We start from the raw sequence: 17,924 nt of genomic DNA on the forward strand, positions 1-17,924 counted from the left end.
AACCCTGGCTCAAATTTCAGTGAGTGAGCCTGATGCCATCACAGAAATTTTGGGGTGGGTTCGCTTGCACTTGCGTGCACTCAGTCTTACTCTCTCATTCAGTCTCATTCACTTTAATTCGAAGATTCGCAGTTGCACACACTTTTGCTTACTCTGACTCACCCAGCCACACTTGGTTACTTGGACTCACTGACTCACACATTTTCACTCTCTCCCACTCAGTTTTACTCATTCACAATTAGTCTCACACAGTCCCACGCAATCTGATGCAGTCAATATAGCTCAGACAAGTCTCACACAGTCCCATGTAATCTGATAAAATCAATATAGCTCAGACTCGCCTAGTCTCACTCATTTCCATTTATGTCAACCCACTCCGTCTCACTGATTCTCACTCTGTGTCACTCATTCTTTGACTCACAAACTCACTCATACTTTGGCTCTCTCTGACTCACTCAGTCTCACACACAGAAACACTCATTGTAATTCTCCATCACTCACTCTCATTCATTCTTACTCTCCCTATCACTCATTGTCACTCACTGTGACTCACTTTTTCACTGACTCTCTGTCACTAACACGCAAACAGCCACTGAGACATGCTCACTCATACACAAGCTTTCTCATAGACACACACTCTCACCCAAACGTACATATTTAAGAGTTTTTGTTAATGATCTTGCTGCCTGCAGAGTTTCCATTTGGACCGCTGTGCCATTCTGTTTCCAATGCTGGAGCATGAACTGAAACCTCGAACATGCTCAGTCACAGGTACTGAGTTTCAGTTTCTGCTCATTCACCAACTCCGTGATGAGTTTGAAAGGGTGCAGTGACAAGCTAATTGGTGTGTAGTCATGGTCACTGCAATTCTTAAACCTGCAGCACCCATGACTACCTTAAGCTGTGATGCTTTAGCAGAATTAAAGTGTATCAGGACATAGAACGATAAAGTCAAAAAGAACACAATGCAGGCACCACAGTACAACACAAAAATCACACGTCAATAATACAGCACAAAAACACAGCACCAAAAAACAACAGCACACATCGCCACCACAAGAAAATTCCAAACAGCAAATGCGCACAAACGTTCTATCACATATAGCCCCCTACAGAATCTCTTCTCATAATAGGGTGCTTGGAGCAAGCACTGGCTTAATTTACAACCGTAGACATGAAATTGCGTCATTCAAAAATGTCTTGTGGCCTGGCCCACATATCACAAGAGGTCTGAGAATTTGATAAATTCATGGTGTTTTAGGAGGGGCTGACAACTCATTGTTCAGGACGGTTTCTGTTAGACAACGTGAGATTTCTTTTCAAGCTAGTTTTTTCCATGATGGGTTCCCTTTCCCTGAGTCTGTTAAAATCTGATGTACAAAAGAATGACAACGAATACAGCTTTACGTGTACTGTAGCTCTGAGTAATTCTCTGTCCAGAGAAAAAATGCTTAGATGCTGAAATAAATATTTCACTTTTCCAATCACTGCCTCTTCTCTTTTCTACAGTGCATTTTTAAAACCATTCAAGCACCTTAGCAAACAGTGACTTGTTTGTAGTAGTGCGTTTCGTAATATCTGTTGTGTTTGGGTGCTGAGGTTCTCAAGAAGACACTTACCGGCTTTCGAGGGCAGCACTAGCTCGGGGCGCCATGGAACTATCGGGCCTTCGCCTCTCTCCGTCGTCTGTTTGCTTTTTCTTGTCTGGATTTGGTGGGCACGGCAGAAAAGTGGTGACAGGCTTCAGGAATTGCTGGCTTGAGGGATGTTGCATGTAAATGAGTGGAGTGGTGGCAACTAACGAATGAAAAATGTCATGCTTAACCTTTAATGCTGCAATAATAGACGCGTCAATGGGCTGCACCTGCAAGCAGTAAATGAAAAAATACACATCTTACAAAAAACACCTGAAGTTTTCAAACTGTGTATACAATGCCTGCAGGATGCATTACTGGCTTCGTTAATATAAATCATTATTCATAAGATGTTGAATACATTATTGTATGGTGTTTGTTTTCTTGTTCGAATATTTCTTCCCACAATAATAATTAAATTGTTTTCAATCAATTTATCCCAGCACGGACTGGCAATAAAATGTTAACTTGCCAATAAAAACTTAACTTAGTGAAAGTCAGAGGCGGCACTAGACAACATTGGTGCAGCATGCGCACTGACACTGGTACTGACTCCTCCCCTTTTTCTAATGGAGTAATTTTAAGGCTCAAAACATTAATAAAAACTGATAAACCAGATTCCAAAAGAATAAACAGTTATGGGGCCATTACCCCATAGAAGTACACAAGCTTACAGTGTAAAGTGCAGGATGTATCTAGAGCATTGGACTGTTGAGACTCTTGAGACAAGCTTGAGAATAACAGCTATGTGATATGGTCATAACCAGCCCGAAACTAACTCAGCATTCCCCTCAGAGGGTCCCAAACGAGGAGGCCTGTGTTCAGTAATTCATGCCATTAAAGCATGGGATTAGGGGCCTCGGTGAGCAGTTAATGCCGGGCCAAAAATAATCATGCCAGAGAAATTGAAAAAAGTAGATCAAAACGAGGTCCTGCGGCATAGACGGAGAGTGCTCCAATACTATTAACTTGGAGTCCCAGACCACATTGGCCTGACAAATCCAATTACATTTCTGCATAATTGTCTCCCAGTAATAAGCAATAGCCAGACAGGTGGCAAATATATGCAAAGCTTCCACTTGACCAGCTGCAGAATGAAGTATTTCGCGGCCTGTTTGATGTTTATTACATAAAGACGGTAGGGTGTATAACAAAAGTCATTTATAGATTAGCATTGATGAGCTTTAACAGTTGAAATGTTAAAAAAAACTATTTGCCAGCATATTTGTAGAACTAAAGTCATCCAAAGTTACCACTACCCCAGGATGCTTGCTTGACGTATCTGCCCCATGTTGAAAGGAATCAACTTGCTGCCCCACCGAAGCGAATTAAATCATGCTACAGTCAAAACTAATGCTCCTCTTGAGTGAACCTCTGATCAAATAATCCAGGAAGCTGTTTGGGGAACAGTTGATGTCCTCCATCTTCAAACCCCCGAGAATACAGTATGCCAAAGCTGTAAGAATCGAAAGAATCCAGCATGGGTGAGAGACAACCTTTGACACAAAGTTTCATATGAGAGAAGAGTAACACCCTCAAATAAATGCCCCAGTGTATGGAGCCTAGAACCCTCCCAGAACTCCGTAAAACCCTCACGGACCTACCAAGGAAGATTTTAATTATAACCTAAGTATTCATATGCATTATAGAGAGTGATACCCGGTAGTCTCTTTCTAAGAGAAGACCAGATGGAGTGGAACACCCTCCGAGTCTTAAACAGAGCCCTTTTGAAATAGACCATGTCAATAATGCCAGTTCGGGGGAGTGATAGCCTTACACCGGTAGACTCTGGAAACATGAGTACCAAAGGCCACAAATGCCTACCCATGACCTTGATCAAATGTGACATAAATGTGGTCAGACAGCATATCAGCAGGCCTGGTAGAGAGAGACTCCCTTTCTCCTAGGGCAACTCAAGGAGCTGTATACTTGATCTAGACTTAAATATAGCTCCAGATAAACTTTTGCAAAGATGCCTCAGTCTAACAAAAGAAGGCTTTGAGAAGATAGTGAGGTATGCATCTAAAGAGATATAAGTAGAAGGTAATACAATCATTTTAATCAGGTTGCGCCTCTCAACTAACCCCTGTGTAATTTGTTCCACTTTTTAAAAATATCTACCATTCTCATGAAGGTTTGACTGAAATTTTACTCAATTATTTTTTTCATCTTTAAAAATAGTATGACACCTAAATATGTTATCGAGCTTACCAAATGCTTGCCTTGTCCCAGGGAGAGGTGTTTGTCAATACATGTGTCTTATTAAGTTTGTACCCAGAAATAGGACCAAATTCCCTTGCAATTGTATCAATTGCTGATAAAGGAGCTCCCAGGGCAAGAGTCAAGAAAGCCATGTCATCACATAGGCTAATACCTTAAGGTAGATTTGATGAATTGCAGAGGGAGAAAGTCGTAGGATCTTTTCAAAGCTTGAATATAGGACTCAACATTGAGTGCAAAGAGCTGGGTTGAAAGACAGCACCCCTGCACGGTATCCCTAGTGAATGGTATGGGATCCGAAAGATTACCCAAGCAGAAAACCTTAGCTTTAACACCTTAATACTTTTGTTGAAGCTTGGCAATGAACCACAGGCTGAATCCTGAGGCACCCATAATTGCACAGAGAAAAGGGACCAGGAGACGTGGTCAAATTCCTTTCTGTATCAAGCATTATATTTCTGACTGGGCCCTCATCTGGTGACCCTATTTACAAAACAGTGATGGCCATTTTCACAGGCAGGGTACTGTTGTGTCCCAATATAAACCTGTTCTGGTTCTTATCTACAAAGTTAGAAATTACCGAAGATGATCTGTTGGCCAGCACCTGGGTATAAATCTTAGAGTCTGCCTTTACCAAAGATATTGGGCGATATAAGCCACATAGCAAGGGGTCTTTCACTTTCTTGGGAAAGATAACAATGTTAGTCTCCGACCAGGACCCAGTGACTCAAAAGAATTCAAGGGATCACAAGGATACGTACCAAGATATGCAAACAAGTTACATAGAATTCAAGAGAAATGTGGCCCAAGCTGGACGTTTTCCCCTTTGCCAGTTCGCTAACTGCAACCTCGACTTGTGCCAGGGTAATTGAGTCCTCTAACCTGGACCTTTGTAATCTGTAATCACTTTACAGCCTCCTATTTTCAAAATGGTAGTTAATTCTTTAGTTCTACTTTTCTTGATCGTATTATCAAATAATCAGGGCAGTCTGTGTGATTGCAAGTTGATCTGAAGATAATAAGATCCCCCATTCCTGACTAATTACACTTTGTTGCAAGCAGTGTTCCATGGAAACAAGGGAAGAATGTATACAAGCCTGTGTCTTGCCGTGCTCCTTCCACCTATATGAAGAGTATTTTACAGTATGCCCTCTACAGAATGCTCCAGAAAATCCCTCAGCTCCCTAATCACGGATGAAACCTTCATCAACAAGTCTCCTGTCAAAGGTTCAGGTACAGGGCCAAAAAAGTTGGAAGGTACACTACAGGCGGAGATACAGGGATAATGAATTATGGTCAGAAGGCACCCTTCAATTCAACAGGATATCCAGAAGTGGTAACAAAGAGTGGCTAGCAAGGAACATATCAATCCGTGAAAGTGAATTATGAGGGGCAAACAGAAGGTAAACCCAGATGCGCTAGGGTGGCAACTTCACCAGACATCTACAAGTTCTTTAATTGCTTCAGAGCCACCCTTGAACATTTCTTCTGCTTAGAAGCTGTTGCCAAGCCCCTAAATGAGAAGAGTCAAGCCATGGATGAAGGGTAACATTAAAGTCACCACACAATATTAAGGGTTCAATCCATTGATGCAATTTTGGCAAGAGGCCATTAAAAACTGTGGGGTTATCCCAATTGGAGCAGTAGACTATACATAATGCAAAATTAACACTCTCCCTAGTGATCACCATGACAAGCCCTCAGCCGTTCAGATCGAAGCTATACCCAGCCAAAGCCCAGCTCTTATCCTGCACCAAAAGGGCTACTCCCCTCTGAGCAGTGGTAAAGCAAGCAGAACTGAGGACATAATAGCCTCGGATCATCAAGCAGAGCAGTCTTGGTCCTTGAAAGGTGAGTCTCCTGCAAATAGACAATACGTGGACCCAGATAATAAAGTTCCTCCTTTATTAGTATACGTTTGTGAGGCGCCCTTAAATTATTCACATTCCAAGAGAGGATATGTATGTGCTGGTCATGACTATCAACAAAAGTAGCCATTACCGTGATCTGTCCAAGACCGACACACCCTGCAAGAAGACAAACAGGCACCCTCCGACTCTGAAAATGATTCTTATTGAACACCACATAGTTCTTTTTCTCCTCCAATTTTTTGTTCTTTTTCCCCTGCAACTCCTGTGCAACTTTTGCTCTCAAATTTAATGAAAAAGCCCAAACCCACATTGTGACCCAACCCCCATGAAAAACCCTCATAACAGCCCTTCCAACATAGACCCCCCAATCAAAAGCCCAAAACAAGGGTCATCCCTCATCCACCTAACAAAAGACATCTGACCCTATAAGTAGCCATGAGAAACAAAGGCCCTCCCTTCCAAGTGCCCCCAAGCCTGAGATGAAGAAAACATTCCCAAATAACTGAAGAGAAAGAAGGAAGAAGCAAAGACAGGTAAAGAAAGAGAGAACAAATGGAAAATCCCAGACACCCCCTTGTTTTAGATTATAAACAAGTATACAAGTAAAAGACAAACAATTGGAGCACCATTGTGAAGCATGTATCTGCCCAAAGAAAACAAAAAAATGGGCTGTATGAAAGAGTTCAGTAACCAGCCTGTAACAGCAAGTCTGTCAACATGTCATAAATCTGGCTGCCATCTCTGCACGTCTAACAGCATATCATTTTACTGGCTGCCATTTCTGCAACAACTCTACAACCCTCATGGCATCAAGACTAAAGTGCCCCTATCTCTTGTGCCTGATCCACAGGGTAGCCAGATCCATTAATGAAACTGTGGGCCTAAGCTTTTGAAGGACAGGGATATGCTCCTGAAGTGGCCACCGCCTTACCACTGTCTTGTAGCAAAAATCTTAACAGACAAAGAACACAACTCCAGAAGCTGTGACCTTGGATGAGCTGCCCGCAAAACCTCTTGCCTCAATACAAAGTTACCAACATAAATCAGTAGAGCCTGTGTATAAGGAGGCTGTCCCTCCCGAGGCAGGGTGGGGGCTTGAGCTCTCCAGTCTACATGAAAGAGAGCCTCGGTTGATAAAAAGGAATAGGTGTGTTTCGTTGCAGTGCTGAGGGTCTGTCATTGTGAAGCTTCCACCTCACATAAAATGGTCCCATTCTTTCCTCACAGCAGCCATGTGGTCATTATTAGCAGTCCATCTTCTGGCACTTCCATGTGTCTGTGTAGAGATGATGTGTCTTTGTTACATGATTGTGGGGCACTGTATGAAGCTGGCTGATCTCCGGGGGGCATAAACAAACAAAAGTGCAGGAGCCCACGCTTGTTTAAATCATTTTCCAAGAAAATTCAACAGTCACCGCAGCTGCTGTCTGGAAAGTTTGGGGTGATCCGACAAGCGGGAGGGGATGAGATAAAGGAGGGGGGCAAAAAAAGGAGCATTTCCAATGTTAATTCCCACAGAGATTTTGAACAGCGATAGCGCCCGAACCACTAGAAGGATTTACCCCAAATTTGGCAGAATGGTAGCTCTTGCTCCAGAAAGCAGCCCTTTTCTTATCTGATGTACATCCGCCCTGACGTATTGGAGAAATTACAGAAAATCCAAATTTGTAAATATAGGGATGCAAAGGATTCGCAACCCCTTCTGATCTCGTGCAGAGATTTCATAGGCTGCCATCACTTCAAAAAGGAAGTGTTGGCAACCATTTTGGGACACGGCTTAGGCTAGTGGTCTTCAAACTTTTTAATGGCACGCCTGCCCTAGTTGAAAAATAAAAATCACTTGGCCCCCCTCAGAATTGTTCACAATTATTTAATAAAGCTGGCAATGTTTAAATATGTCTAGACTTTTTTAAACATTGCAGTTAAGTACTGTGACCTTTTTTAAAAACGGAATAAGATGTTTCTGCTTAAAACAAAGCCCTTTTATCTGTATAATGGTTCTTTTGTCCAGAATCTGGCACCCCTCCTGCGATCACTTGAGGCCCCATTAGAGGGGCCTGCCTCACAGTTTGAAGACCCCTGGCTTAAGCATTATGTGTGTAGGGGGCCACAGGGACCGCTGTCTCCCATGTGATTAAATGCAATTTAATGCAGGAGGCCACGTGGCCCCTCGCAAGCCCAGGGACCACAACCTCACTGGGGCTTAAATGTAATTCAATATGGGGGGGCCACGTGCCAGCCCTGGGGGCCGCCACCTCCCTGGGGCTATTATAAAATTCATTGGGAGGGGCACGCATCTGCCCTGCAGCCCCCAGAGACCACGGCCTCCCTAGGACTCTAATTATAAACAGTGTGAGGGGGCTGCACAGCCTCCCTGCTGCCCCAGGGACCACCTCCTCCCTGGGGCTGCAATAAAACAGTGAAAGGGGTCTGTTTCGGACCCCCAGGGACCACCACCTTCCCGGGATATACTTGTTGGAGTGGCGGGCCACATGGGCCCCCTCGATGAGCCACTGACGGCCCTGGGAACCACCACCCCCCAGGACTGGGTCCTGCTATGTCCCGGGATGCCCACCCCTGGGACACATCTGTTTGCTTTTGCTTGGTGACAGCTCCCACCAAGGAAAAACAAAAAAAAAATCCACTTTCTGCAAGAGAGAGCTGTCAAAAAGCTCTTCCTTGCAGAGAGCGGAGTTTTCATCTGTCTTCGCTGCATGCAAATATGCGTGCAGGGAAGGCAGATGAAAACTTTGCTCCAGCAAACAGGGAGCTGCTATTAAAAGCAGCTCCCTCCTTGTGGGAGCAATGCTTGCTCCCACAGTATGTGGGGAGCCAGATAGGACCATGGGCCTTGAGGCTCCCCCCACGGTCGTGTCACACTCACTATAATGGGAAGGGAGAGAGAGAGAGAGAGAGAGATCATCAATATAATATATTTTCCATGCAATGACTATAACAAAAGTCACCCATAGCCTAATGGTGATGGTCACAGATCCACACACTGAAAGTTGAGAGTTCTAGTTAACATTTGTCTGTGGTCACTTCACTCTATTAATGTATTACAAGCTTTGAAACTTTAAGGTTCATACTGAAAGGTGATTTCACTCTTTGTAATTGACAAATATACATTGTTTTCTATTTGTCAAGAGATATCTCATTCTAAATATATCATTCACCAAAGCCTAAAAAACTCACTGTCTCTTCCTCTCACTTTTTTCTCTCTTTCGCAATTTTTCTTTTTCATTCTCTTTCTCCCACTCACAGACCCACTAAGACCCTTGTGCACCCACTCACAGCCCCACTCACACCCTCTTGCACCCACTCACAGACCACTCAGACACTCACACACTAACTCACAGACCCACTCAGGATCTCACACACTCAGTCACAGACCCTTTGAAACCCTCAAGCACTCACTCACAGAACCACACAGACACTGACGTACCCACTAAGACATTGATGCACCCACTCTCACCCCCACTTAGGCACCCATTCACAGACCCACTGACACTCTCGCACACCTGCTCACGGACTCACTGAGACCCTCATGCATGCCCTCACAGACCCACACAGACACTGACGCACCCACTAAGACACTGATGCACCCACTCTCACACCCAGACAGACACTCTCACAAGCATTGTCACCCTAACTGCACCCTCTCATAGGCTGCAGTCATCTCTCGAAGCACACATTCAAAGGGCTGTGTGCAGCATGTGGTTGGAGGCATTAAGGAAATTGGCCACAGGGTCTAGCCGCAGGCCAGTCCCTGCGACCAACACCTGCCATGCACGCCCAAAGGCCATGCGTGGGAGTGGTTGGATTAATGTATAGTAATGAAAATTGCTCTACCTTAGAATAACCATAGAAATTAACTGAAAAAAAAAACAAAGATTACAGGGACGTTATAGTTAGGAAATAGATTTTTCTTTAAAACATAGAAATTCACTTAAAAAACAAAGGTTACAGGCACATTATAGTTAAGCTCACATTTTAAATGTACAAAACCATAGAACATTACCTGGTATAGTTAGAGTTATTTCAAGTAACTATAACTCGTGCCCTCACCATGCACTGCTAATTAATCTACAAATTACGGCACTAATGACATCTTTGATCACATCACTGATAATATCAATGAAATGTTTGCAGTAAAATTGTTGTCGAAAAAACTTTCGGGGGGCACAAGTTATAGTTACCTTAGGCATGAGTCATATTTACTTGCAATAACTCAAACTATAACAGGTTAATTTCTATGGTTTTGTACTTTTAAAATGTGAGCCTAACTATAACATCCATGTAACCTTTGTTTTTTTAAGTGAATATATATATATATTTTTTTATATATATATATATATATATATACATATATATATATATATATACACACGTATATAGAGATAGATAAATAGATAGATATAGTCACTGAAAAAAACAAAGTTTATAGGGAATTTAAAATTAGGTTCTGAACTTACTTGTAGAAAACCATACAAAATCAGCAGTTATAGTTAGAGTTCCGTAAAGTAACCATAACTTGCACCCTAAGGTAACTATAACTCACTCTCTTGCCATGCACAGTTTACTTATCAATAATTGTATTGCAAATGTTGCAGTGACAATATCAAAAATGCCAGAACTCCTTAATGATATAATATGTGGAGTAATTAGCTGTGCATGGCAAAGGCACCAATTATAGTTACTTTAGCCAGATATGTGGACTATGAATAAGGTGAAAAATTAATTTGTGAATAACCCAATTCCAAACTGAACTACAAATATCCATTACCATAGAGTTGAAATATTTGAAGTACCACATTTCAGACATTAAAGCAATGCAACCTGATAATGTTTAGTAACAAGGTAACAAGAATGTTCATACAGAAAGAACATTTTATTTAAAGTGGCAATCTTACCTTTAACTGTACAATAACCGAAGTTGCAAAAGATGCAGGAGGATAATTCAGAGTAATTCTTGAATCCATGTTTGGCTTCAGGGATAGCCCTTTCTTAGGAACAGTGAATGTTTCTTTCTTCAGGCATGACACAACCGAAAAAATGCCAAATTTATACACTTTCACCTCAGCAAAACTCCCCTAAAAGGTACAAAGTTGATATGTTTCCTTTAATAAAAGAGATTTCGTTAGGAAAAATACCTCCAAAATAGCACAATCCTTGCTAATATTATTGTTGTTTTTTGCCATTGTCAATATTTCAATGAATACATTTTATGCCATACATGCTGCATTTTACAGGTTATTTTCTCAGTTTTATGTGCTGCCTAGATTATTTACCCATAATCTCCTGTTACTTATTCCTAATCTTCCTCTACACTGCCTTTACTAATAATAGCATACATCTCTAAGACAGCACAATATTTGCTTAGCCTCCTCCTAATTCTAAACATCCAGCAAGAGCAAACTGGATCAACAAAAGCATCTGTACATAAAGGGTCATATAGAATACCTCAAGGCTCTTCTTTTGTGATCTTACATTTCAAATGATTACAAACTCCCTAGACCAGGTCCTAGAGCAATATGGGTAAAATTGAAATGTATGACAATTCACTAAGATTCACATAATTCTGAATGAGTCCCAGGAAAGCCCAAATGAAGTCACAAATTGCTTTAGCCAGGTGTAACACTGGGTGTAGGAACATTGCTCTGAATGGACTGCCAACTGAGATCTCTGTATTTGGCAGAATAGCTCAGAAAAAAATCTACTTCGATTGAACAAGGAAAGCTCACCAACCAACATATATGAAGGCAAAATAATTGGGTCTTTTAGTCAATCCAAACCAGCACCATGGTTGGCGATGTAGCTGGTATCAATGTAACCTGAAGTTCTGTTGTTCTTCCACTGCACCCATTGAGTGGAACTAATGAGATCCTTGGTAATGTCAACTCTGGATTTTTGTAATATTATATTTTCAGAAAAAAGAAAGAAACATGCAATGACTGTAGACTCCTACTGCAAGACTGTGCCTAAACTTCTAAAAGCATCACTACATGAAGACAGCATTAAAAACACCTCAGTGGCTGTCAGTAAAAGAATGAATCAAGTTTAAAGTTCTTTGAATGGTGCTGAACCTGTACCGGAACAATAGTCTGGTTCACATTTAAAATCAAGCACTGCTACTTAGCATTCAGGTATCTCTGGTTTGATTCATTGAATTGGACCACCTAGCAAACCCTCACATGATAAAACATAGAGGCAGAGTCCTAGGAGTTCAGAACCCAAAGCTGTGGAGTGCTTTTTCACTGACTTTGAGGGTGGACTGCAACCATTTGCGATTCAGAAAACTCTTAAAAACCGAACTATTTAGAGTATCTTCTCAGTGGACCACAGAACTGATGGTAACAAGTGAGAAATATCTGATAGGGAACATGCCACCTGATATTTAAGAATGCTGGATTTTTTTTTAAATGTACAGTGCTCTGATATATGAGGGGATAAGTGTTGTATTTAATGTTCAAATACTAACTATGTTTGGAAATTAGCTACATGTGTTTTCTTCTTTATCTCGGTTCTCTAGCATGACAAAATTGTAGACTGAATCTTAAACCTATCAGCCTTATGGTGGTCTTTCACCAACTTTTCTGCCTTCACTCTCTTGTGCTTATGATACATTGGCATACACCTTATTGGCATATTTACTTGATGTTTAGGTCCCTAGTAAAGTAGGACACCATATATCCATGGCCTAAACATTAAATACCACAAGTGTCCCTGCAGCACTGATTGTGTCACCTTCAAACATGTCTCAGGGTTGCCTTTGTAGCCTGGATGCAGTTTTAAACTGCCAATTCAACTCAGCAATATAACTCTCTTGCCAAGTCTAAAACTCTCTCTTTATAGTTCATATAAGTTACCTCTAAAGTAGGCCTTAAATAGCCCATATGGCAGGGTTCATTCTAATTAAAAAGTTGGACATGTACTTTTAAGTTGTACATCTCCTGGTAGTGAAAAACTCATAACTTTGTTTTTACTACAGTGAGGCCTACCTCTCCTATAGGATAACATCCGGTTCCCTTATTACATTTAATATGCGCTACCTTTTGTAGGAAGGTACCCTCTTTTTGGCATGTTACCCCCAATTTCTGCCTGATGTCAGTGTGTTTGACTGTGTCACTGGGATCTTGCTATCCAGGACCCCAGTGCTTATGCTCTCTCTCCTCTCAGTTTTTTCACTGCATACTGGTAACCCAGTATTTCATACCAAATTGGCATACTGGTCACCTCTTATAAGTCCCTAGTATATGGAACTTAGGTACCCAGGGCATTGGGGTTCCAGGAAATCCCTATGGGCTGCAGCATTACTTTTGCCACCCGTAGGGATCCCATGCAAAGGCTTCTGCAGGACTGCCATTGTAGCCTGCGTGAAGTGGTGCATGTATCATTTAACTGCCATTTACACTGCACCAGGTCACGTTTAAGTCACCTATATGTCAGGCTTTCCAACCCTGAAAGCTGGGTGCAAAGTACCTGTGTGTGTGAGGGCACCTCTGCACTAGTAGAGGTGCCCTCACGTCGTCCAGGACCATTTTCCCAGACCACATAAGTGTAGGGACACCATTTTAACGTGCACTGGACATAGGTCAATACCTATATCCAGCTGCCCAATGGTAACTCTGAATATGGCCATGTAAGGTGTCTAACAACGTAGAATTGTGCCCCAATACTGATTCTAGAATTGGTTGTACAATTCCATGCACTCTGGGGGCTCCACAGTGGACCCCCAGTACTGACATACAAGTCTTCTGAGTTTTTCCAGGCAGCCCCAGCTGCTGCCACATCACAGACATGTTTCTGCTCTCCTGTTGCTTTAGCAGCTCAAGCCCAGGAAGGCAGAACAAAGCATTTCCTTTGGGAGAGGGGTGTTACACCCTCTCCCTTTAGAAATACTGTAGGTGCTACCTGCATGGTAGGGGTTGCCTCCCAGAGCCTCTGGAAATACTTTGAAAGACTGTGCATAATCCAGTCTACACCGGTTCAGGGACCCCCAGTCCCTCCTCTGGAGAAAAACTGGACAAAGAAAATGGGAGTGACCACTCCCCTGCCCATCACCACCGCAATGGTGGTGCCCAGAGCTCCTCCAGAGTGTCCCTGGGTTTTGCCATGGTGGATTCCAAGGTGGTGGGGCACTCTGGGAGCATCTTAGTGGCCAGTGCCAGCAGGTCACATCAAAGCCCTCTCCTGGTAGGTGCTTACCTGTGTAGCTGCCAATCCCTCTTTCAGGGCTATTTAGGGTCTCTCCTCTGGGTGTTTCCACAGATTCGGATTGCAAGACTTCAGAAGGAATCCTCTGGATCCTCTACTTCATCTTCTACAAAAGCAACTGCACCTGGACCCTCCAAGAACTCTACAAACTGCAACAAAGAAGCAAACACGACTTCTGCAACATTGTATCTTCAGCTCCTGCCAGCAACTGCAACTGTTTCCAGGTCATGCATCCGCACAGGACTGCCTGTATTCATCCTGCACCAGAAGAATGAAGGAATCTCTCTTGAGGTGAAGGAGTCACTTCCCTGCTTCCGCAGAAGCCCTGTGCAGCGAAGGTGGTGTGGGTCCCCTCTCCTGATGAAGTGCATGGATTCAGCAACACAGGTGAAGGACTGAAGTTGTACAGACGGTCCTAAGGTCTAGCTGTGCAACTTTGTTGGAGGTAAGAGCTTGCCTCCCCAAGCAAGGCAGTACCCCCATGCACCACATGTTTTGCAGTTGCCAAGGCTTGTGTGCAATGTTCCACGAAGTTCTCCGTGCACAGCACAGCTCCAGCCCCAGCACTCCTTCCTGTGATGCACAACTTCCTGAGTGGTTCTCCAGCGACGTGGGATCCCTTTGTGTCGTGCTGCATGGGCCTTCAATTACACTTTCTTTGTCCCCGTGCTGTGGGACTCCTGTGTGCACTGCCTGGTCTTCTGAGGGCTTTCTGAGTTGCTGAGAGCCCCCTATGTCTCCCACTCCTGGGTAGAGGCCACTAGGTCCCTCCAGGTCCCAGGCAACCGTGAGCTTTGTGTGTGCCAAGTCCTCAAGTGACGCAAACCAAACTACAATCTTCCATCCGGCGTGGGACATCATCTGCACCAACCAGGAACCCTCATCTGCCTTCTTGGGTGCAGTACTGACTGTTCTTCTTTAGCGGTGGTTCTTCTTTTGCACATTCATCCGGGTTAGCAAGGGTTCCTGTTCTCCCTGAACTCTTCAGTGCTTCTTGGGCTTGGTCCCCTTCTTCCGCAGGTCTTCAGGTCCATAATCCATTGTTGGTGTCTTGCAGTCTCTTCTGGTTTTTGCATAATCTTCTATCACATGTTCTTGTGTGTGCTAGGACACTTACTGTGATTTACTCCTGCTTTCTTGGGCTCTGGGGTGGGTTCTATTACTTACCGCTGGTGTTGTCTTACACTCCCAGTGCCCCTCTACACACTACACTTGCTTAGGTGGGAAACCGTCTTTCACATTCTACTATTTTAGTATATGGTGTGTGTTTCCCCAGGCCTATTGCTATCAATTTGTGATTTTCACTACTTGCACTGTTTTCTTACTGTTTTTACAGCTATTACTGCATTCTAGTGTATATACTGTGTTTATTACTTACCTCCTGAGGGAGTATAGTCCCTAAGGTATTTTTGGCATTTGTGTGACCAAAATAAAGTACCTTTATTTTTGTAACACTGAGTATTGTCTTTCATGTGTGTAAGTGCTAAGTGCCTACAGTGGTATTGGATGAGCTTTGTATGGCTCCTAGATAAGCCTTGGCTACTCAGCTACAGCTTCCCGTAGACAGCCTGGCTTCTAGACACTGACCTCATTTCACTAATAAGGGATAACTTACATGGTATAAGGTGTAAGTACCTTTGGTACCCACTACAAACCAGGCCAGCTTCCTACATTGATGGTGCAGTGGTGGGATAAGTACTTGCTCTTGCCTTATCACTCTGTCAACGGTGATTTCCACAGGAAAGTGAACTCTATACTTAGAGCTATATATACTTATACCTAGTACAGGATCTAGTCCCTTATATTCCTTTCTAAGAGACTAAGGGTTAGGTAGGGTAGGATTTTCTTTTTCACCCACTCTACACTAACACTCACTACACTATGTCTACTGCCGGGCTTAGCTCTGAGGTCATGGGTACTCCCTATGAGGGTATGACCTTCAAAGAACTCAAGGGGCTTTGCTCAGAAGGGAGCTTAGATGTAGGGAAGAACCCTAATAAGAATTTTCTTTTGAGCCTCCTTCTTCAGGATGACCAGGAGCAAACTGGTAACAAGGAGGAGGAAGAGGGAGATTCTAACCCTTTAGAATCAGGGGATCAGCCTGGGGATTCAGGGGAAGGCTCTTCAAAAGATCCTTTCCCTAGCAAACCACATAGAGTAGAAGGCAGTGGGAGATGTAGTCGCTCTAGGAGGGCTCCCTTCACACCTAGAGGTCAGGTCACTAGGGTTACTAAGGTTAGGGAACGATCTACCTTTGGCCACTTTCATGTCACCTCAGTTTCTGAGGCGTCCCACACTTCCACTCCAGGTGATAACTCCATAGATAGGGAGCTCAGAAAGCTGAGGCTGGAGGAGGCCAGGCAGAGGCTGGCCCTAGATAGGGAAGCCTTAACTGTGGAGAGAGAGGCAAGGGTTGGGGGTTAGTTCCCCATGGTGGCAGCAGCAGCAGTTTAAGGAATTATGGTGATAGGGAGAATACTTTTGATTCAGGAAACGTGCACAAAATTGTTCCCCCTTACAAGGAGAGGGATGACATCTACAAGTGGTTTTCTATACTTGAGAGGGCCTGCAAAGTTCAGAGGGTCCCTCAAATGCAGTGGGCTGCAATTATGTGGTTGTCCTTTTCTGGCAAGGGAAGGGATAGACTTCTCACTGTCAGGGAGGAAGATTCAGATAATTACAATGTTTTGAAGACTGCACTCTTGGATAGATTTGGCTTTACCACTGAACAATATAGAATTAAGTTCATAGAGACCAGAAAAGAGTCTTCACAAGATTGGATAGACTTTGTGGTCTGTTCTGTGAAGGCTTTGGAAAGTTGGTTACATGACAGCAAAGTGTCTGACTATGAGGGTATTTATAATCTGATTCTAAGAGAGCATATTCTAAATAATAGTGTGTATAGCTTGTTGCACCAGTACTTGGTAGACTCAGATCTGACCTCTCCCCAAGAATTGCGAAAGACTGCAGACAAATAAGTCAGGACAAGGGTGAGCTGAAAATCTCTTACAAGGGGTGACAAGGACAAGAAGAAGGATGGTAAGTCACATGGCAAAGGTGGGGACAGAAATAAAAAGCGCGAGTCTTCATCAGGTCCACAAAAATCCTCTGGGGGTGGGCATAAATCCTCTTCCAACCAACAGAATAAAAAGCCTTGGTGTTACATGTGTAAAAACAAAGGGGATTGGGCAAGTGATCCTACTTGTGCTAAGAAAACACCAAAGCTCCCACCACCACAACCCTCGCTGCTTCCGCTAGTGCCTCTAGTAATACCAGTGGTGGTGGGAAACACTCTACAAATAACCAGTCCAAGGGAGTAACAGGGCTCACTTTAGGTAATGTAGCGGGGTAGGTTTAGTTACGGAAACAACAGAGGCTGTTTTAGTCTCAGATGGTGCCATTGGCCTTGCCACCCTTGTTGCTTGTCCCCTTAACATGGATAATTACAAGTAGCAACCCCTAATAAATGGTGTTCAGGTTGAGGCCTGCAGGGACACAGGTGCCAGTGTCACAATGATGATGAAAAACTGCAAGCCTGTGAGAAACACCTACCAGGTCATCAGTACCAAGTGACTGACACCCACAATAACACTGTTAGCCACCCCATCACTGTTGTGAATCTCAACTGGGGGTGGGGTTACTAGTCCAAAGAAAGTTGTGATAGCCACTGATCTACCTGTAAAGTACCTACTGGGAAATGATTTGGAGACTGCAGCTTGGACTGAAGTGCAATTGGAGGCCCATGCAGCAATGCTGGGCATTCCTGGCACATCATTGCTCTCACAAGGGCTCAGGCCAAGAAGCAAAGATAACAGGGAAACTTGGATCCTGGAACAATGGACCAAGTGCTCCCAGAAACTAGGGGTAGAAAGGGCAAACTCTTATCCATTATCCCTCCGTCCACTAAAGATTCCCCTTTTGATGAGGAGGACTCTACTACCTGTGCAGAACCTACACCAGAGGAGCTCCAAGCTGACACAGC

The 17,924-nt window shown here is 43.5% G+C and overlaps 1 protein-coding gene across 1 annotated transcript in view; it reads right to left on the reverse strand.

Annotated features, from left to right (window-relative positions):
* Positions 1-17,924, reverse strand: part of DTHD1 (death domain containing 1) — a 167,091-nt gene that overhangs the window by 76,275 nt on the left and 72,892 nt on the right. Inside the window, exons 4-5 of the mRNA XM_069202131.1 lie at positions 10,639-10,818; positions 1,620-1,864 (exon numbers count right to left, since the gene is read on the reverse strand). Of these exons, the coding sequence (XP_069058232.1) occupies positions 1,620-1,864; positions 10,639-10,818 (425 nt within the window). The remainder of the gene's footprint in view (positions 1-1,619; positions 1,865-10,638; positions 10,819-17,924) is intronic.

The sequence above is a fragment of the Pleurodeles waltl genome, chromosome 1_2, assembly GCF_031143425.1.
Source record: "Pleurodeles waltl isolate 20211129_DDA chromosome 1_2, aPleWal1.hap1.20221129, whole genome shotgun sequence".
Classification (NCBI taxonomy): Eukaryota; Metazoa; Chordata; class Amphibia; order Caudata; family Salamandridae; genus Pleurodeles; species Pleurodeles waltl.